A 23,689-nucleotide genomic window follows, 5' to 3' on the forward strand; every position below is an offset into this window, starting at 1 on the left:
CCGCCGTCGCCACACGCAATGTTGTGGCCCTCGGCTTGGTACCCTAGACATAATTCGGCCCTTGGCGAAAACTAATTGGGGAACCCTGATGTAGCCCCTCCCCCTCTTCTGATCGGTCGAAACTTGATTATTCCTCTATTTGGATCTAACTCATCAACCGTTTGTCGTACAAACTTTTGGGTGGCGTCATTTGACTTGTTTCAGAGTTCTTCACCTTAATTGATTTAACTTAGCCCCGCCCCCTCTTCTGATTGGCCGAAACTTTGTTTGGCTCTAACTCATCAACCGTTTGTCTTACAGACTTGTGGGTGGTGTCATTTGACTTGTTTCAGAGTTCTTCACCTTAATTGGTTAGCCCCGCCCCCTCTTCTGATTGGCCGAAACTTTATTTGGCTCTAACTCATCAACCGTTTGTTGTACATACTTGTGGGTGGTGTCATTTGACTTGTTTCAGAGTTCTTCACCTTAATTGGTTTAACTATGCCCCACCCCCTCTTCTGATTGGCCGAATCTTTTTTGGCTTTATCTCGTCAACCGTTTGTCATACAGACTTGTGGGTGGCGTCATTTGACTTGTTTCAGAGTCCTTCAGCTTAATTGGTTTAACTTAGCTCCGCCCCCTCTTTTGATTGGCCGAAAATGTATTTGGCTTTATCTCGTCAACCGTTTGTCATACAGACTTGTGGGTGGCGTCATTTGACTTGTTTCAGAGTCCTTCACCTTCATTGTTTTAACTTAGCCCCGCCCCCTCTTCTGATTGGCCGAAACTTTATTTGACTTTATCTCGTCAACTATTTGTTGTACAGACTTGTGGGTGGCGTCATTTGACTTGTTTCAGAGTCCTTCACCTTCATTGGTTTAACGCCCCCTCTTCTGATTGGCCAAAACTTTATTTGGCCATAACACTTCCCAACACGTTACTGGTCTCAAACTTGGTGGGTGGTCCCAAGGCCTCGATGGCTAACTGCTAATGCTAACCGCTACTTCCACTAATGCTGAAGCTAAAAATGCTAATCATAAAAATGCTAATTATAAAAAAATGCTAATGATAAAAAATGCTAATTCTAAAAAAGCTAATGTTAAAAATGGTAATGGTAATGCTAATGCTAACAAATGCTAATGCGAACAAATTCTAAAGCTAATATGTTAATGTTACAAATGCTAATGAATGCTAAAAAAATGTAATGCTAATGCTAACACCAACCGCTACACAAGGTTGCACACATATAGCGAGCTGCAGGCACACTTAACATTTTATTTTCTAGTTAATAGATGTTTGCATCTCTGGCCAGACTGCATACACCAGGGGTGTCCAAACATTTTTCAAAGGGGGCCGTATTAGATAATGTACTTTTGGTCGCACCATAACAAAGTCACATACATATGCATCACATTTAAACGATTTTATTTAACTATCATCATCAATATTTAATATCAATGCATGGTCTTTTGTCACGTGTCTTCTCTTGACAAAACACAAATAACTAAGCCTTATTTAGCGTTATTATTCACATAAAATAAAGATAAAATAGCCTTTCTTTGACTCAGAATAGGGAACAATCCTTACAAATTATACACTGGGGAAATATATTTGCTGGCGGGCCGCTTATGATATAATTTAGGAATGAAGCCCCGTGCCGTATAACATTTGTCCTCGGGACGCATTTGGCCACCAGTACGGACTTTGGACACCCCTGGTATACAGTTATTGCTACTAAAAAACAACCTTTATTATCAGAGATTTTCTGCTTCTACATCTATGTGGCACCACGGCCCATGATGGATTTCTTAGTATTTCTCTCAGGTTTGAAAAGCATTAAATAACACTTTGGTGCAAAGAGCACCCCTAAAAGGCCAAAACTCGATGCTAAAATGGCAAACACCTCCACCACATCTGCATATTTGCCAGGAGAGCTGATATATGCTGGGATGAAGGCGATCCACACGGCACAGAAGATCAACATGCTGAACGTGATCAACTTGGCTTCATTGAAGTTGTCTGGAAGATTCCTTGCCATGAATGCAAGGAGGAAGCTAAGGAGAGCCAGTAAACCGATATAACCCAGCAGCACTGCAAAACCAGCTGTTGATCCCACATCACACTCATATACTATCTTATGATTGTGGTATTTTGTGTTTTTATTAGGAAATGGTGATGCAGAAACGAGCCAGACTAAGCAGACAATTCCCTGAATGACAGTAAGAACCAGAACCGTTTCTCTCTGCTGCACGGCACCGAAAAACCTCATAATGTCTGCTCCTCCAGGCTCGGAGGCCTTGAACACGGCCAACACCACCATAGTCTTTACCAATATGCAAGCCACAGCCCAAACAAATATGATCCCAAACGCTGCATGCCTCATTTGGCAAGTCCAGAGCCGAGGACGTCCAATGAACAGAAGAGAACACAGGAAACATAGTTTGAGTGACAGCAACAGTTGGAAGCTGAGTTCTGAGTTGTTGGCGCGCACCATGGGCGTGTCTCGATGATAGATGAAGATTCCCAGGACAACGGCGCAGAGAAGGGTGCCTAGCAATGACATGGTTGTCAAGGCGATACCCAGGGCCTCGTGGTAGGAGAGGAACTCCACCTTCTTAGGGACACAGCGGTCACGCTGGGGATTGGACCAGAAGTACTCTGGACAACTGGTGCACTCTGTGGAGTCTAACAAAGACAGCAAGGACAAGTAAAGTATTGTCTTTTATATATATATATATATATATATATATATATATATATATATATATATATATATGTCACGGTTTGATAGAGAAACAGTACGATCGAGAAACGGAGCACTCGTCGTGCGGCACGGGGCGGAACAATCGGTCGCTTTGAGCCACAACAACGTCGCGTCGGCAGGAATGATAGCGCCTCACCCCACGGAGGTTAGGGTTAGGGTTAGGCATAGTTTTACTGAGGTTAAGGTTAGGGTTAGGGTTAGAGTAAGGCATAGTAAGCTAATGACTAAACACTGCCGAGCTAGGCTAGTAAATAAAGAAAGAGAGTCGCAAACGAGTGACGTCAGCGCCTTCACTAGTGAATGGCTGTCGTCGCCATCTGGTGGTGATTGGTGTGTGGTAAACGACAAAACAAGCGCTCTTACCATGAACGTACTGAGTTACCCAAACGTACTGTAACATATATATATATATATATGGATCCTATTGGTTCACGCCACATGTATTTTTTTTACATACAATACAATACATATACTCACACACATTCACTCACATTCACATACATGCTTATTGAAAATAATAATACAAATTAAAGCTGCAAGCAGCGATGACCGGGCCCTCGCAGCTCTACCCATGTCACAAGAGGCAGCAGCCAATCAGAAGAGGGGTGGGGCTAAGTTAAAATAATTAAGCTGAAGGACTCTGAAACAAGTCAAATGACACCACCCAAAAGTCTGTACGACAGACGGTTGACGAGATAAACCCAAATAAAGTTTCGGCCAATCAGAAGAGGGGGCGGGGCCACGTTAAACCAATTGAGCTGAAGGACTCTGAAACAAGTCAAATGACTCCACCCACAAGCCTGTACGACAAACGGTTGACGAGATAAAACCAAATAAAGTTTCAGCCAATCAGAAGATGGGGCGGGGCCAAGTTAAACCAATTAGGCTGAAGGACTCTGAAACAAGTCAAATGACTCCACCCACAAGCCTGTACGACAAACGGTTGACGAGATAAACCCAAATAAAGTTTCGGCCAATCAGAAGAGGGGGCGGGGCTAAGTTAAACCAATTAGGCTGAAGGACTCTGAAACAAGTCAAATGACTCCACCCACAAGCCTGTACGACAAACGGTTGACGAGATAAACCCGAATAAAGTTTCGGCCAATCAGAAGAGGGGGCGGAGCCAAGTTAAACCAATTAAGCTGAAGGACTCTGAAACAAGTCAAATGACGCCACCCATAAGCCTGTACGACAAACGGTTAATGAGATAAACCCGAATAAAGTTTCGGACAGTCAGAAGAGGGGGCGGGGCCAAGTTAAACCAATTAGGCTGAAGGACTCTGAAACAAGTCAAATGACTCCACCCACAAGCCTGTACGACAAACGTTTGAAGAGATAAACCCAAATCAATTTTCGGACAATCAGAAGAGGGGGTGGGGCCAAGTTAAACCATTTAAGGTGAAGGACTCTGAAACAAGTCAAATGACTCCACCCAGAAGTTTGTACGACAAACGGTTGATGAGTAATACCCAAAAAAAGGAACAATCAAGTATCGACCAATCAGAAGAGGGGGCACTTGATGTGTGTGAAAAGTTGCGCAACTTTTGGAGTACGTTTTGCGCCTCAAAAACGCGTTTCTTTATCGGGAATAATAATTAGGGCCCGAGCACACACAGTGAGTGAGGACCCTATTGTATTATTCTTCTTCTTCCACCGAATGAATCGTGTTTTTGAGGCGCCAAACGTACTCCAAAAGTTGCGCAACTTTGCACGCACATCACAAGTGGCGAAAAATTACGTATTTAAAAAAAGAATTAAGGGGGCGTGGCCTAATGGTGCAACAGTGCCCCCTACGTGCCTTTCAACGGCGCAGCCCCACTATACGGTTTCACCTACACGTTCAAAAATCGGTAAACACCTGTATCATGTCCGGACTCACAAAAAAGTCTCTTGGCGCCACGTCCGAAACCAAACAGGAAGCCAGCCATTTTGACTAATTTGTGGCATTTTGGCGCATTTTTGGCCGTTTTCACGTGTCGCACTTTAACAAACTCCTCCTAGGGGGTTAATCGGATCCACGTCAAATTCGCTCGGTATACTCAAGACACCTTAACGATGAAAAGTTGTGCGAATTGTGAGTTTTCGTAAAACGGCGTGCCCATGGCGAAGCGTCAAACTTCTTTCGCCAAACAGGAAGTGCCCTTCACCAAACAGGAAGTGCCTCTTTATCTCATCAACCGTTTGTCGTACAGATAGTCTTGCGTAACCAGAGAACTATTCCACAATCTCTGAATGCTATATAGAGTCTGGAACAGCAGCTCCCGAACGGTGAGTAATGGAAACGGGCATTACCGTTCAAGAAAAATGTCATTTATGCTAAGCAGCAAGCTAAACATGTTTATATGATTTTTATTTATATAATGATAAATGTGTGCGATGTGAGACGGAAACGGAAGTGACGAGGAGGCTTCACTTCCGCTTTATCTCGCACTCATCGTTTCTATTCCGGTTTGTCAGACTGTATGCTGGGAGCATTTGCCAAAATCGCGGAGGCAACAGTCTGGCCTCGCGAGACTATCGTACAGACGTGTGGTTGGCGTCAAATAACTTGATTAAGAGTCCTTAACCATAATTGGGGCCTATTTCGCCAAACAGGAAGTGCCCCTCACCAAACAGGAAGTGCCTCTTTATCAAGAACCGTTTGTCGTACAGACGTGTGGTTGGCGTCAAATGACTTGATTGAGAGTCCTTAACCATAATTGAGGCCTATTTCGGCAAACAGGAAGTGCCTTCACCAAACAAGAAGTGCCTCTTTATCTCATGAACCGTTTGTCGTACAGACGTGTGGTTGGCGTCAAATGACTTGATTGAGAGTCCTTAACCATAATTGGCGCCTATTTCGCCAAACAGGAAGTGCCCCTCACCAAACAGGAAGTGCCTCTTTATCTCATGAACCGTTTGTCGTACAGACGTGTGGTTGGCGTCAAATGACTTGATTAAGAGTCCTTAACCATAATTGGGGCCTATTTCACCAAACAGGAAGTGCCCCTCACCAAACAGGAAGTGCTTCTATCTCAAGAACCATTTGTCGTACAGATGTGTGGTTGGCGTCAAATGACTTGATTAAGAGTCCCTAACCATAATTGGGGCCTATTTCGCCAAACAGGAAGTGCCTCTCACCAAACAGGAAGTGCCTCTTTATCTCATGAAACGTTTGTCATACAGACGTGTGGGCGGCGTCATATGACTTCATTAAGAGTCCTTAACCATAATTGGTGTTTCCTTCACCAAACAGGAAGTGCCCTTCACCAAAGAGAAAGTGCCTCTTTATCTCATGAACCATTTGTCGTACAGACGTGTGGGTGGTGTCATATGACTTGATTAAGAGTCCTTAAGCTTAATTGGCTTAACTAACCCCGCCCCCTCTTCCGATTGGCTGCTGCCCCTTGTGACGTGGGTAGAGCTGCGAGGGCCTAGTCATTGCTGCTTGCAGCTTTAATAATCTTTGCAATTACAATAGGGACCTCACAGTAGTGTGTCTTCCGCCGAATGAATCGCGTTTTTGAGGCACCAAACATACTCCAAAAGTTGCCCAATTTTGCACACACATTACAAGTGGCGAACATTTTTGCATTAAAAAACAAACAAAAGGGGGCGTGGCTTAATGGCGCAACAGCGCCCCCTAGAAAATCTTAACGGCGCAGCCCCACTATACGGTTTCACCTACACGTACAAAAATCGGTAAACACCTGTATCATGTCCGGACTCACGAAAAAGTCTCTTGGCGCCACGTCCGAAACCAAACAGGAAGTCAGCAACTTGATTGTTCCTTTTTTTGGCTAGAACTCATCAACCGTTTGTCGCACAAACTTGTGGGTGGTGTCATTTTACTTGATTCAAAGTCCTTGTTCTTAATTGGTTTAAGTTAGCCACGCCCCCTCTTCTGATTGGTCGATTATTGATAGTTCCAATTTGCTATCTTTTCAATGGTTTGTAATAAGTGCAATAGTGTAACTGTGTCTAGGTGTAATAACTGTAATAGTGTAATAGTGCAATAAGTGTAATAGTGTAATAAGTGTAATAGTGTAATAGTGTAATAAGTGTAATAGTGTAATAAGTGTAATAGTGTAATAGTGTAATAGCGTAATAGCGTAATAAGTGTAATAGTGTAATAAGTGTAATAGTGTAATATGTGTAATAGTGTAATATTGTGATAAGTGTAATAGTGTAATAAGTGTAATAGTGTAATAGTGAAAATAGTATTAGAATTTTTACCATTAGCATTTTTAGCTTTAGCATTAGTGGGAGTAGTGGTTAGCTCTAGTGGTTACCCATTTGGGCCGTGGGACCACCCACCAAGTTTGAGACCAGTAACGTGTTGGGAAGTGGAGTTATGACCAAATAAAGCTTCAGCCAATCAGAAGAGGGGGCGGGGCTAAGTTAAACCAATTAAGGGAGTCATATGACACCAGCCACAACTCTGTATGACAAACGGTTGATGAGTAATAGCCAGAAAAGGAACAATCAAGTTTCAGCCAATTAAACCAATTAAGGTTAAGGACTCTTAATCAAATCATATGACACCACTCACACATCTATACGACAAACGGTTCATGAGATATAGAGGCACTTCCTGTTTGGCAAAGGGCACTTCCTGTTTGGCGAAGGAAGCACCAATTAAGGTTAAGGACTCTTAATCAAATCATATTACCCCACCCACACATCTGTACGAGAAACGGTCGATGAGATATAGAGGCACTTCCTGTTTGGCGAAGGGCACTTCCTTTTTGGCGAAGGAAGCACCAATTAAGGTTAAGGACTCTTAATCAAGTCATATGACACCACCCACACCTCTGTACGACAAACGATCGATGAGATATAGACCCACTTCCTGTTTGGCGAAGGAGGCACCAATTAAGGTTAAGGACTCTTAATCAAGTCATTTGACGCCACCCACAAGTGTGTACGACAAACGGTTCATGAGATAAAGGGTCACTTCCCGTTTGGTGAGGGGCACTTCCTGTTTGGCAAAATAGGCCCCAACTAGAATAGAAAATTTCTAAGAAATTTAAGTGTGCCTGCAGCTGTGTGTGCAACCTTGTATAGCGGTTGGTGTTAGCATTAGCGTTAGATTTTTTTGGTGTTAGCATTAGCGTTAGATTAGCGTTAGATTTTTTAACATTAGCATTTTTTGCATTAGCTTTAACATTATCGACTGTACGACAAACGTTTCATGAGGTATAGAGGCACATCCTGTTTGGTGAAGGGCACTTCCTGTTTGGTGAAGAAATCACCAATTAAGGTCAAGGACTCTTTATCGAGTCATATGAAGCCACCCACGCGTGTTTACGACAAACGGTTCATGAGATATAGGGTCACTTCCTGTTTGGAGAGGGGCACTTCCTGTTTGGCCAAATAGGCCCCAATTAAGGTTAAGGACTCTTAATCAAGTCATATGGCGGCACCCACGTGTCTGTACGACAAACGGTTCACGAGATAAAGGGTCACTTCCTGTTTGGTGAGGGGCACTTCCTGTTTGGCGAAATAGGCCCCAATTAACTCATCCAGTGCCAAAACCGAAAAAGTTCGGTTTTTTAAAACGTATTAAGAAATGCCAAAACCGAATAAATTTTTTACCCCATCAAATCTAGTGAACATGATTTCAATCGCGATTTTGCATGTTCCACCCCCATACAACCCCATCTAACATACAGGGCAGCCATGTTTGTTTACATAACATGTAAAACATAATGGCGATTATCTCAAGAATGCCTGAACGGATTTCCAATCGGATTTTTTTGTTTGAAAGCTGTGAACAAACTGCACAAATCCACTCCAATGCAATCCAGGATTGCATTGGATTTTTTAGAGCTCATTCTTCTCTGTTTTTTTCCCATGCATGAGGTGTGCAAGGTTTAATCATGGCTAAGTTGACGAAAATAAGGCTTCTAAAATGCTTGGTAGCCAATAGCTAACTTCAAGCTAACTTCATCCTCTTCCTGTACATGCACAAAGGAAAGTGTTCAGGCAAGTCATGGCTGCAGGGCTTCTGCATATACCAGCATATCTCTATGGGATTTTCTATGGCACCTGGGGCACCCTCTAGTGGTGAACGGGTGGCACTAAAAGAGTTAAGGTTAAGGACTCTTAATCAAGTCTTTTGACGCCACCCACGAGTCTATACGACAAACGGTTCACGAGATGAAGGGTCACTTCCTGTTTGGTGAGGGGCACTTCCTGTTTGGCGAAATAGGCCTCAATTAAGGTTAAGGACTCTTAATCAAGTCATATGACGCCACCCACGCGTCTGTACGACAAACGGTTCATGAAATAAAGAGGCACTTCCTGTTTGGCGAAGGGCACTTCCTGTTACAGAGGGGGCGGGGCTTAATCAATTACACCTCATCCCTATTGGCCTGAAAAAGACCAAAGTTGTGTGTGCATTTTAAAGTTTAAGTGGCAAGGCAAAAGTATGTCAGAGTAATGTGGGGCCAAAGTTTCAGGGTTTTTTTCAGAGTCCCCCATTCAAAGTCAATGGGGGTTTTTGAGCGTAGTTTTTTACGAATTACGTCGCCATGGTAATGCGGATCGGAAAAAAAAGTAATAGCACACCCTTCCCGGCCAAGCCGCACATTTTGATGTATATATTGCTGGGGTGGCGTAAATCGTGCGGCAGTTATTACGTGCCAAAATTTCCCCCATTCTAAGTCAATGGGGTTTTTTGGCGTAGTTTTTTGCGAATTACGTTACAATGGTAATGCGGATCGGAAAGAAAAGTAATAGCACCCCATTCCCAGCCGAGCCGCACGTTTTGATGTATACATTGCGGCAGTGGCTTAAATCGTGCGGCAGTTATTACGTGCCGAAATTCTGGCAGAACATTATATATATATATATATATATATATATATATATAAGTATGGCGGATTACAATAAGTGTTTTGCCATTGCATTGCATGGCAGGCACACTTAATTAAGGTTAAGGACTCTAAATCAAGTCATTTGACGCCACCCACAAGTCTGTACGACAAACGGTTCATGTGATATAGGGTCACTTCCTGTTTGGTGAGGGGCACTTCCTGTTTGGTGAAATAGGACCCAATTAAGGTTAAGGACTCTTAATCAAGTAATTTGACGCCACCCACAAGTCTGTACGACAAACGGTTCATGAGATAAAGGGTCACTTCCTTTTTGGTGAGGGGCACTTCCTGTTTGGCAAAATAGGCCCCAATTAAGGTTAAGGACTCTTAATCAAGTCATATGACGCCATCCACGCGTCTGTACGACAAACGGTTCATGAGATGTAGAGGCACTTCCTGTTACAGAGGGGGCGGGGCTTAATCAATTACAGCTTATCCCTATTGGCCGGAAGAAGACCAAAGTTGTGTGTGCATTTTAAAGTTTAAGTGACGTTGCTAGGCAAAAGTATGTCAGAGTAATGTGGGGCCAAATTTTCTGGGGTTTTTTCAGAGTCCCCCATTCAAGGTCAATGGGGGGTTTTGAGCTTAGTTTTTTACGAATTACGTTGCCATGGTAACGCGGATCGTAAAGAAAAAGTAATAGCACACCATTCCCGGCCGAGCCGCACATTTTGATGTATATATTGCGGGGGTGACGTAAATCGTGTGGCAGTTATTACGTGCCGAAATTTCCCCCATTCTAAGTCAATGGGGTTTTTGGGCGTCGTTATTTGCGAATTACGTCGCAATGGTAACGCGGATCGGAAAGAAAAGTAATAGCACCCCATTCCCGGCCGAGCCGCACGTTTTGATGTATATATTGCGGGGGTGGCATAAACCGTGCGGCAGTTATTACGTGCCGAAATTTGCAAGAACATATACTTACTTAAAGTTATACCATGTAACTTTTTTTATAAAAACAAATCTTAAAATTGTACTAACTGTTAAATCGCTAAAGTTTTAGAACCCCCACTCCGTTATTTTCAGCTTCTAAAGCCTTCTCTTTATATGTTTTCTATGATCCCTACCGGGGACCGGTTTTCGCGGAAAAATTGCGTCATCACACTACCAGCCAATCACAGCGAGGGTTATACACTGCCGGCCAATCACAGCGCATCTTGAAGTGGGGTCGCTATGGCGGCCATATTTGTAGCCGCCCGTGTGTCTCTATACTCGGGTGCACGGTGAAGCATGGGTGAAGGAGTGTATCTCCGGAATGGCTGAACGCACAGGAACCAGGGACCCCTCAAAAGATAGATCTCGGCGAGGTGGAGGCAGACGTGGGGGTGTGAGAACCGAAAAACGGCCGAAAGACGCGGACGCGACCGAGGTTTGCTATAGAGCTACTGACCACAAGTTGAGCAACTTACACAGTATAGCTTTAAGTATGGCGGATTACAATAAGTGTTTTGCCATTGCATTGCATGGCAGGCACACTTAATAAGTATGGTGGATTACAATAAGTGTTTTGCCATTGCATTGCATGGCAGGCACACTTAATAAGTATGGCGGATCACAATAAGTGTTTTGCCATTGCATTGCATGGCAGGCACACTTAACTAACCTGTCTGATTGCTGATCTCTCCATCAACACAGGCAAAGCAGTCAAAGAAGCACACAGGTTTTCCTTTCCTCAAGGCCTTCCAGGTTCCAGGGGAGCAGCTCTCACTGCACACTGACCGAGGAGGCTGCAGAGGATATTATCTACGATCAGTCTGCAATCTCATTCTAAACTCACATTCACATCATGAGATCAACATTAGTTATTTTAGAAAGCTGAAGTGACCTCTGTGGATTCAAAGCTCCAGAAGATTCTGTCTTCATCAAGTATGAGTTCTTCATCTCCGGAAGCTGACTTCTTGAACACACCTACTTTTTGTACTTTTAGACTTCCATCAGGGAACCACTCCCAGTTCATGACATCATAGGTCGGTAAAGCAGTTCCATGCTCATCAAACAATACATTTTCCCCGACCCCAGTTGTAGTCGTGAAGTTGACCTTTTCCATGTAATACGCAAGCTAGACATTGTGTATAAGACACACTTTCAATGACACCCTTGCAGTTATTATGCAGCTATTTACAAAACAACATAAACATTATATTGCAGTGGTGGACGGGGAATTGCTCACCCGCTTTCTGATCTAGTCTACTTGCCAGCCCATAGAGCCCCATTGTGAACCCGGACATGTTGAGTACACCAATGTTTTATGTTAGAAATGTTGAGTATGGGTCCCCAGCATTTAGAAACTGCCGGATGCTAACTTGCATATGTTGAGCAATTTTCATAATTTGCATAATTAGCTTTAATTAGCATAATCAACTATATGGATAATATGTCAAAAACTGATTGGACGATTTGAACAATATTGGAGTGGTTTTGGGAGTTATTGAGGATGCTGAATCCATTTCTGACATTGTCTAAATTCAAAACAGATGTTTTAAACCGGAAATGGCTATATACCAATTAAATTGGGATGATTTTGATACTTTTTTGTTGATTTTGATTATGAATTAAATTATAAATGTGGTTATTCATATGCTTATACATTATCTGCATTTCAAAAGCAAAATGTAGACAATCCACACTAATTATTAGAACAATGACTGCCACAATATACCAAAAATAGTCACTTCATCATTTGGAAAATCAACAAAAAAGTATCAAAATCATCCCAATTTAAGTTGGTATATGGCCATTTCCGATTTAAAAGGCCATTTTGAATTTAGAAAATGTCACAAATGGATTTAGCATCCTCAACAACCCCCAAAACCACTCCAATATTGTTCAAATCGGCCAATCAGTTTTTGACATATTTTCCATTATTATAGGTGATTATGCTAATTAAAGCTAATTATGCAAATTATGAAAATTGCTCAACATATGCAAGTTAGCATCCGTCAGTTTCTACATGCTGGGGACCCATACTCAACATTTCTAACATAAAACCGTGGTGTACTCAATATGCCAGGGTTCACATTCTGGCAAGTGGACTAATCTGGGAGAGCCTGGCTTAAAAGTCTGAATTCATATCATACCTGCCATGGTTGTATTGACTGCAGGCTGGCACAGCTGTGCCCAATGAAAGGCCCTCTTCCTGGCACACATTGCAACATGTCATGAAGTGCATGGGCCAGAGCATACACAGCCTTGTACACACTGTACTCTAGACTGTCTGAATTATCAAACATGTATGATACTTCTGCCAGGTCCTCTTGTCCAGTACACTCCGGTAGAAAACCATCCCATGCAGAACCCGGAAACGCACACCCAAGCATCAGCTCCCAAAACTCCATCAGCTGATGACACCAAACCATGACAATTAGTTTAAATCAGTTTAACATTGCAGCTTAAAGGTAGGTTAAGTGATATTTTTGTTGTTAAAAAATAGACGTTTATTTTGCCACATTTATTAAGTGTGCCTGCCATGCAATGGCAAAACACTTATTGTAATCCGCCATACTTAAGTAAGTAAGTAAGTAAGTACATAATGTCGCCACAAAATTTCGGCACGTAATAAGTGCCGCACGATTTACGCCACCGCCGCAATATATACATCAAAACGTGCGGCTCGGCCGGGAATGGGGTGCTATTACTTTTCTTTCCGATCCGCGTTACCATTGCGACGTAATTCGCAAAAAACGACGCCAAAAAACCCCATTGACTTAGAATGGGGGAAACTTTGGCATGTAATAACTGCCGCACGATTTACGCCACCCCTGCAATATATACATCAAAATGTGCGGCTCGGCCGGGAATGGTGTACTATTACTTTTCTTTCCGATCCGCGTTACCATGGCAACGTAATTCGCAAAAAACTACGCGCAAAAACCTCCATTGACTTTGAATGGGGGACTCGGGAAAAAAAAAAACAGAAACTTTGGCGCCACATAACTCTGCCATACTTTTGCCTAGCAACGTCATTTAAAATTTAAAATGCTCACACAACTTTGGTCTTTTTCCGGCCAATAGGGATAAGCTGTAATTAAGCCCCGCCCCCTCTGTATTCCTATTGGTCGGGCTTTAAACAGCCAATACTCCAGTTCACAGCATGGTACAGTCTTGAAACTTGGTGTCTGGACTTAAACGGCCAATAGGGACGTATTACTTAAGCCCCGCCCCCTCTTAAGCCCCGCCCCTAGCTTCCTATTGGCTGAGCTTTAAACGGCTATATCTCCAGTTTGCAGCATGGTACCGTCTCGAAACTTGTTGTGTGTACTTAGATGGCCAATAGGAATGAGCTGTAATTGTTTAAGCCCCGCCCCCTCTGTCTTCCAATTGGCTGGGCTTTAAACAGCCATAACTCCACTTCCCAACACATTACTGGTCTCAAACTCAGTAGGTGGTCCCACAGGTTGCACACAAATAGCGAGCTGCAGGCACACTTAAAATTTCTTTGAAATTTTCTTTTCTAGTTATTTATTATCTTTCAATGTGGTCACACAGTGTCCATTGTGCACGATCGCACTAATGTTGTGCTTTCTGTGGTACACCGCCGTACAGAAGAAAGAAATCCTTTGTTTGTGTGACAAAGAATGTCCAGGCAGGTGGCGAGCGAGCTCTGAACCGTTTCAATAGTGAAGTCAGACAAGATCAACAAACAGAGAAATTGGCATTTTCCTGCCAAATGGGAGAATGAGCCCGAGACAATGGAGATTGCATTTAGTCTAGAGCTAGAGTCTCTAGAGCGGGTCCGCACCATCAATTAAATGATGACGCATGTCTTTCGATTAAATTATATGAAATTATGTCTCATCAAACTCATTGGTGGCGCATTGGACGGACCTTTGTATCTCGTCATGTGGCAGTAAATGAGTTTTAATTGTGGGCTCGCTGAAACTTATTAGTGTGGTTGCCCTAACATGGCAACACACTAGTTCTGGGGAAACTTTATTAGTGTGGTTGCCCTAACAGGGCAACACACTATAGTCCTGGGGAAACGTTATTAGTGTGGTTGCCCTAACATGGCAACACACTATAGTTCTGGGGAAACTTTATTAGTGTGGTTGCCCTAACAGGGCAACACACTATAGTCCTGGGGAAACTTTATTAGTGTGGTTGCCCTAACAGGGCAACACACTATAGTCCTGGGGAAACTTTATTAGTGTGGTTGCCCTAACAGGACAACACACTATAGTCCTGGGGAAACTTTATGACTTACTAGAGTGACCAAAGTTTGTTCGTCATCTCCTCCCACAGTTCTTGCGCTACACACTCGCGCCATACGTCAAATCGACCGGATTCATCGGGAATCGTGTGCTATCATTTTGCTAAGAGAAAGGTTGTATAGTTTAATTGATATTACTTTATTAGTGAATTAATTTTCCCCATTGACTTATAATGGGAATCGAAAATTCTGCCGTTCAAGTATTTATTTCTTCTCGGAAACCGTAAGGCCTAAATTTACAATATTAGGGGGGAAGATTTATAATAATTCCTAGAATGTATTAAAAAATTATTACATCAGTCGGCCTCATGGTGGTGCTATAACAGCCCACTTTACGTTTTGGCCTATAACCCATATAGGTCCCGCCCATTTGCGTCAGGATAGATTTTCCGCCATTTTGAATTTTCTTCAAAACACACTTTTTGCTCCTTTTCCCACATATTTTCTCCAAATGTCACAAAAATCGGTACACAATATCTCTGCACCGATGCGATAAACATATTCAAGCGATATTTCGATAGTCCATACCGTTCGTCTGTAACAGGCTTCCAAAGTTAACGGGAGGTGCCTGTTTTGCAAAAAATAGCCATGAATCATGAACGAAACGTCCAGTCAACACCAAATTTTCTCCACAAGTCGCGGGTGGTATACTCAACAAATTCCCAAAAGCAGTTCCACTTCGACCCATAGGGGGCGCCACGAACGACACAACCCTCTCAAAACGAAACACAAAGGATCTCGGGAGCGACAGGACAACGCAATCGCTTGGCGAAACTTGTGGGAGGAGCCCATTTCTTAAAAACAAGACGCCGTATCCTTACATCACAAACGCAGGATCCGAACGGCACCTTTCAGAATCGCGCATCACGCGCCCCCGACGGTATCCGTCCCGACATCGTCTCCCTCGGGCCCCGGCGTTTTCCTCTGGGTCACGGCGGTGCATCCCCGCGACTCGCGCCGGGCGGGGCGGGCAACCACACTCGCAATTTCCCAAATTGCTATTTTTCTAGTCTATCAGTCATATCAGTCAGTCAAGTAAGTTCTCCTCAAATCTTTGGCACCTATCAACTCCTACATATTTACACCGAAAAACACCATTCAAACTTTAATGTGTTCAGCTTACTGTGGTGACGTGTGCTATTACTTTTTACAACACTTGGCCAAAGGGTGGCGCTGTAGGAAGCCTTTGAAAGTGCAAACTTTTAACAGGTATAGCTCATGCTCTATTTGACATACAGCCATGAAACCTGGACACATATGCGTCTCCTCATGCCGAACAACTTTGCCACACAACTTTTTTTACATGAACTTTGGACCAAAATCTAAAGATCGGTCTAATCGGATTTCTTTTAAATTGAAACATTCTTTTTTAATAATTCAATGAATATTGCAGTTTTATGAAAATTATTCTTCTGCCTCAAAAACATACATGCAAAATAACATTTTCATGATGAAATACTGTAGAGGGTTAGTCCAAATAGCACTGAAATCAATCTTACCCGAAATGGCCAAAGGGGGGCGCTATATAATTTTGAGCAGTTTGTAAAATGCTTAAACCCGTTTTTATCCTGGGATTTTTGAGCGATTTGCATGAAACATTCTACACGCAATCTAAGGACCTTTATCTAACATGCCTATGAAGTGCACCAAAAATAAATAAATAAATAATAATAATAAGGGTAATAATAATAACAATAATAATAATATACCTGCAAGCAGCGATAAAGTGAACGCCTCAAATCATGAACACATGAACATAAATGTTGCAGGCACATTCCCACTAGGTCAAGGAACAGATGCCACCCTTCTCACATTGGCCTGTTATAGCTCCACCAGCGGGTCAACTTTTGCATAACACATTTTTGGAACAAAATGCCTCAAATCACGAATGCAGCGTCTGATTGCCGTGAAAGGCTCAAGAACACGTGGCACCCTTTTCACATTGGCCTATTATAGCGCCACCAGGAGGCCAAAAAAACCTACCTGACCTGCCGGAGACCTGTACTCAGAAGAACACTGCTTTTATTTTTTCTTTGATTTCTTTTCCCACTTATCTTGCTTTTCCTGCTTTTTTCCTGCTGCTTTTTTCCTTTACTACTTTTTCCTGGCTTGGCCACTTTATCGCTGCCTGCAGCTATATTTATTATTATATTAGAACCAATTACAGAGTAGTAGCTAACTCAATATTTTTTGACTAGTATGAACTCAATAGTTTTGCCTAGGTGTTACTTAATTTTAGTACAGTGGATAACAGGAGCAATCGTTCACTTAGTGATACAAGCGTGAAAATTGGTACACAATACATCATCGTTGGAGGCCACTCTTCGATTTAAGAAACCGAGACACTTGAAAATCAAAGATGGCGGCCCCCAAAATCCAAGATGTCTGTCCGAAAACGTGGTTTTTCCATTATAACTCCAAATGCATTGATTTTAAGACCCATAAATGTATTGAAGTTGAATATAAAGCTGGGCATTGCGGATGTTTTGGTACCAAGTATGTGTCTCTATTGCAGTTCTTGAGATACAGCATATAGGTACTTTTACAGACTCTGGTGCACCTATATGCTGTATCTTAAGAACTGAAATAGATACAGACATGTACCTGGTACCAAAATATCCGCAATGTCCAACTTTATATTCAACTTCAATACATTTATGGGTCTTAAAATCAATGCATTTGGAGTTATAAAGGAAAAAACACATTTTCGGACGGACATCTTGGATTTTGGGGGCCGCCATCTTTGATTTTCAAGTGGCTCGGTTTCTTAAATCGAAGAGAGGCCTCCAAAGATGATGTGTACCAATTTTCAGGCTCGTATCACCAAGTGAACGGTTCTTCACTTCGAAGCAAACAAAGCTGATTTCTTCAGACAGGACTCGTCTTCTGCTGAACCCTCAAAGCAGAAGCTTCTCAAGGAGGACTGTCAGTACACCCCTAGTAAAGTATGTCCAAATTGGGCCCAAGTGTCAATATTCTTGTGGCCACCATTACTTTTCAGCACTGCTATAACCTTGGGCATGAAGTTCACCAGAGCTTCACAGGTTGCCACTGAAACCCTCTTCCACTCCTCCATGATGACATCACGGAGCTGGTGGGTGTTAGAGACCTTGCACTCCTCCACTTTCCATTTGAGGATGCCCCACAGATGCTCATTAGTGTTTAGGTCTGGAGACATGCTTAGATGCTCAATAGTGTTTAGGTCTGGAGACATGCTTGGCCAGTCTTTACCCTCAGCTCCTTTATTAAGGCAGCCTCGTCTTGGAGGTGTGTTTGGGGATGTTATCATGTTGGAATACTGCCCTGCGGCCCAGTTTACGAAGGGAGGGGTTCATGCTCTGCTTCAGTATGTCCCAGAAAAAGTTGCCATTCATGGTTCCCTCAATGAACTGTAGCTTCCCAGTGCCGGCAGCACTCATACAGCCCCAGACCCAGACGTTGAAGGGGTGAGGGGTCAGCATGTCAGTGCTGAGACCGTATGCCGCACTCTGCATCAAATTGGTCTGTTTGGCTGCCGTCCAAAAAGAAAGCCTCTTCTAATGATGATGCACAAGAAAGCCCACAAACTGTGTAGAGCGCCCCCTGGAGGACTGAAGGTGCCCCGCAGCCAAGATCCCTACAGACCACCTGAAGACAAGCAAACAAAGAACATGGATTACTGGAACCCTGTCCTGTGTTCTGATGAGTTATGATGATGACTTATTTTGTTCAGATGGTGTCAAGCATGTGTGGTGGCAACCAGGTGAGTAGTACAAAGACAAGTGTGTAGTGCCTACAGTCAAGCATGGTGGTGGGAGTGTTATGGTCTGGGGCTGTATGAGTGCTGCTGGCACTGGGAAGCTACAGTTCATTGAGGGAACCATGAATGGCAAAATGTTCTGGGACATACTGAAGCAGAGCATGATCCCCTCCCTCCGGAAACTGGGCCGCAGGGCAGTATTCCAACATGATAACGACCCCAAACACACCTCCAAGACGACGCTGCCTTAATAAAGGAGCTGGGGGTAAAGGTGATGGCTCAAATGGAAGGTGGAGGAGTGCAAGGTCTCAGTGGCAACCTGTGAAGCTCTGGTGAACTCCATGCCCAAGAGGGTTATATTATAGCCGTGCTGAAAAGTAATGGTGGCCACAAAAATATTGACACTTGGGCCCAATTTTTTTCAGCAGAAGAAGAGTCCTGTCTGAAAAGATCAGCTTTGTTGTTTTTTAAGTAAAGAACCGTTCACTTGGTGATACGAGCCTGAAAATTGGTACGCATCATCTTTGGAGGCCACTCTTCGATTTAAGAAACCGGGCCACTTACAAATCAACGATGGCGGCCCCCGAAATCCAAGATGTCCGTCCGAAAACATGTCTTTTCCTTTATAACTCTAAATGCATTGATGTTAAGACCCATAAATGTATTAACGTTGAATATAAAGTTGTGCATTGCGGATGTTTTGGTACCAAGCAGTTCTTGAGATACAGCATATAGGTACTTTTACAGACTCCGGTTCACCTATTTGCTGTATCTCAAGAACTGAAATAGATAAAGACATGTACTTGGTACCAAAATATCTGCGATGCCCAACTTTATATTCAACTTTAATACATTTATGGATCTTAAAATCAATGCACTTGTAGTTATAATGGAAAAACCATGTTTTCGGACGGACATCTTGAATTTTGGGGGCCGCCATCTTTGATTTTCAAGTGTCTCGGTTTCTTAAATCGAAGAGTGGCCTCCAAAGATGATGTGTACCAATTTTCAAGCTTGTATCACCAAGTGAACGATTCTCCCAAAATACTGCTGTTAGCCGCTGTACTATTTCGTTTGTTCCAATTTAAAAATACTCATATTAAATGTGTTAAACAGTGTAGAGTGTTTGTTAAGTAACAGGGTTATCCTGTCTGAGTTCTCTATCCTGATTGGATAAGATTGGCACACCGACCTGAACAACAATTTTATGTTTAATTTCAGAGCTGGAGACTTGGGGACTGGAGACATGGAGACTCCCATTGCTGAACAAACACTCTATAGCAATGAGTACTATAAGAATACACCAATACAGAGCTATTTAACACTTATTTTAACCAATGAAAAATCACTTACCCTACCTTTAAAAATAGAATGAAACTAAAGACTCACTAGGGCGTTGTCAGGACGTATTTTCATCAGGAAGTCCCTCAGACCAGGCAAGCCCCCATCATGGGGTTCCAAACCCATATGTCCAGTCATGAGGTTCTTGTACATAGGGTACTGGAGTAGACGGTTTCCTGTATTATCGGTCAACCACTGTAGACCTGTCAAATTCTGCTTTCTCACCTAATGCAGGGGTGGGCAATGATGGAGAGGGACACTATATTTTTACAGTCACTCCAGAGGGCCACATCCACAGAATGGCAGAAACCTCTTATCTCTATATTTTAACGTTTCTTTAAAAAGAAAAGAAAAAGAAAAAGAGGTTTCTGCCCAACAGAGACGGCCATATTGGTGAATATCATTGCTGTCATAAAGCCGGCGGCTACAGAGATAATTGTTCACTTTGTGATACAAGCACCAAATTTTGCGCAAAGTTTCCTCTGGACCTACTTTTTCCAAAAAGCAAGTTAGCCACTCAATTAAAAACAAATAGGGTTGGGGTCCCATTGACTTTCTAACAAAATAAATCTGCTTTAAGTAGCAAGTGAGGGGTCAAACTAGGGGTTTTTCATGAGCCTGAATCCAATGCAAGCATTTGTTTTGCACGAAAAACATTCCTTGGGCAGAAAGGCCCCCACAAAAGCGTGAAAACCATGGTGAAAAGTGATGACTCATCACTAAACCATAGTGTTGTGGTGGACTTTCTAGCCCAAGGAGTGTTTTTTGTGCAAAACAGATGCTTACTATGGATTCAGCACCATGAAAAACCCCTAGTTTGACCCCTCACATGCTATTTGAAGCAGATTATTGTTTTTGTATTATTTTACTGTATAGAAAGTCAATGGGACCCCAACCCTATTTGTTTTTAATTGAGTGGCTAACTTGCTTTTTCTGAACAAGTAGGTCCTAGGCATTGTTCATGCCAAATTTGGTGCTTGTATCACAAAGTGAACTATTCTATCAATAAATTGACTTGTGGCTGCTTGACTGAAATGGAACACTTTTGTAAAATCTCAACCAATATCAATCACCAGAACCAGGGGCCTGTGTTCAGCGAATCCATCATGTTTAAAACACACAGACGGACAGAGATTTTCACATTCATATATTCATATTCAAGGCGTGGGGCCATATTCTATTCTATTCTATATTCTATTCTATTCTATTCCTTTCTGCTTACCATAAACGTGCCAACACGTCTGTATATCGTCTCTCGGATGGAGACTTAAAGCTGTATTATCATCCATGCCTTACCTCTTATACCTACATTTCTTTGCTTGTTTTATTATTTTGAAAAACCCTTCAACATCAACATGTGAGTAGATCAGATCAACGGTGAAGATGATATAAAACCCTATGCCAATTGGTATTATTAGATATAATGTACCGAATTCAAGACTGCACTTTTGTGCAGTTTATTTAAACCAAAAATCAACCCTTGGATGCATGACCTAGCAATACCTACACTCTTCCATGAGTGGGGTCAACAATGCAATAAACTACTTGGCTCTCACCAGGGGCATAGTTCTGCCGATTTAAAATGACTCCAATACGGAACTAAAACTTCCTATGATTGGCCGCTAGTTGCGCTGTTTCCCCCCCCGGCCGATCGCAAAAATAATTGCCCTCCATTGGATCCCATTCATTTTCCCCTTTCGTTTTCTAACCTTAATTAACATTTTCATGAATACTGTATTGTTCCTATCGCTAGTTAAAAATTGCCTTTCGATCACCATCATATTCGTTTTGTCGAAATTTGGTCCAATGTATTTTAAAATAAATGATAAAGTTGCGGGGGGGGGGGGGGGGGGCGTGGCCAACTAAACTGATACCAGCCGGCTGTGTTCTTCTTCGTGTGCTGTATTTCGGGAGGCTCCGACCACATTCTCCCATGTATCCCTGCGTTGCACGTGACCGTTGGCAGCCAATAGCATCTCTGATGCCTTTACAATTCTATGATGGCGACACCCATTCCAAGGGGTAGAAAGGGCCATTTGCGCTGCATAGAAACCAATGGCTTTGCTTCATCCATATTTTTCTACAGTCTATGGCTCTCACACATAACTCTGCCGTACTTTTGCCTAGCCCCGCCCCTCTGTCTACTAAACGCGTGCAGCAGCTGTCACACTTTGCTGTCACACTTTGCTCTCACACGTAACTCTGGCATACTTTTTCGTAGCAATGTGATTTCAACTTTAAAACGCTCGCACAACTTGGCACTTTTTCCGGCCAATAGGGACAAGCTGTAATTGTTGAAGCCCCGCCCCCCTGTCTTCCTATTGGCTGGACTTTAAACAGACATAACTCCAGTTTGCAGCATGGTACCGTCTCGAAACTTGGTGTCTGGACGCTCGGCCAATATGGACGAGCTTTAATTGTTGAAGCCCCGCCCCCTCTTACAAGTCTGTTGTTTCCGCCCGACCTGAAGGTCGCTTCTCTCCCTTAGGGTGTCTTACTGGTAATTGTAATAAGAGTAGTAGTAATAGTAGTAATAGTAGTTGCGACCATAGGTCGCAAGTTTAGTATGTGAACGGTCACAGCTTGTCCGTATGTATATATGTATCTCTGTCGTGCCTGACACTGTGGTTCTATGGGTTTGTTGCTCTGACATCATGCCCTGATGTCACTGTGACGGGGCTTTGACAATTACAGCTCGTCCATATTGGCCATCTAAGTCCAGGCACCAAATTTTGAGACGGTACCATGCTGCAAACTGGAGTTATGGCTGTTTAAAGCCCAACCAATAGAAGGAAAGAGGGGGCGGGGCTTCAACAATTGTAGCTCATCCCTATGGCGGTCTAAGTCCAGACACCACGTTTCGAGACGGTAACATGCTGCAAACTGGAGTTATGTCTGTTTAAAGCCCAGCCAATAGGAAGACAGGGGAGGCAGGGCTTCAACAATTACAGCTCGTCCTTATTGGCCGGAAAAGGTGCCAAGTCGTGTGAGCGTTTTAAAGTTGAAATCAAGTTGCTACGCAAAAGTATGCCAGAGTTACGTGTGAGAGCAAAGTGTGACAGCTGCTAAATGTGTTTAGTAGACAGAGGGCTTCAAAAATTACAGCTCATCCCTATTGGTGGAAAAAAGGCCCAAGTCGTGTGAGCGTTTTAAAGTTGAAATCACGTTGCTAGGCAAAAGTATGGCAGAGTTATGTGTGAGAGCAAAGTAGTTTATTGCAAAAAACACATGGATTTTAATTGGGGTCATTTTTGACGCCACTCATGGAAGAGTGGGGTAGTGATACAAAAACAGCAATTTCTTAAAATTAATGAAAGAATAAATAAAAATGCAAATGGCCTCATGTCACAAACATGTTTCATGAGGAATACCTGGAATATGGGGCGCCCGCTGGCCTGGTGGTCAAGGCGCATACCACATACTAGGCTATGATGCCTGCTGGTGTCGCCGGTTCGATTCCCAATCCGGACGACCTTTGCCACATGTCATTCCCCATCTCTCTCCCCATTTCCTGTCAGTCTACTGTCCTATCAATAAAGGCATAAAAAGCCCCAAAACAAATCTTAAAAAAAAAAAAAAAAAAGAATACCTGGAATATGAAAATATTAACACTTTTACTTTTAAAGATTTTGAAGAACAACATTTTTGACCCCACTTATGCATCTAAGGGTTAAAAAGGCAAAGAAGTTTAAAAGTATGTGACTTTTTAGGGATTCAAATTCAAAAGCATCAAAAGCATCAGACCTACAAGCGATCTTCAAGATCACTCTGCGTTTCAAGCTTGTAGAGCAGAGTTGGGG

At 42.9% G+C, this 23,689-nt stretch overlaps 1 protein-coding gene across 1 annotated transcript in view; it reads right to left on the reverse strand.

Annotated features, from left to right (window-relative positions):
* The window catches only part of LOC308286184 (uncharacterized protein), a gene marked incomplete at both ends in the record, with an annotated part of 44,224 nt that overhangs the window by 13,568 nt on the left and 6,967 nt on the right, over positions 1-23,689 (reverse strand). Inside the window, 2 exons of the mRNA XM_080727145.1 lie at positions 2,560-2,664; positions 11,207-11,330. Coding sequence (XP_080583271.1) covers positions 2,560-2,664; positions 11,207-11,330 — 229 coding nt within the window. The remainder of the gene's footprint in view (positions 1-2,559; positions 2,665-11,206; positions 11,331-23,689) is intronic.

The sequence above is a fragment of the Nannobrachium achirus genome, assembly GCF_963921795.1.
Source record: "Nannobrachium achirus genome assembly, chromosome: 5".
NCBI classification, from domain to species: domain Eukaryota; kingdom Metazoa; phylum Chordata; class Actinopteri; order Myctophiformes; family Myctophidae; genus Nannobrachium; species Nannobrachium achirus.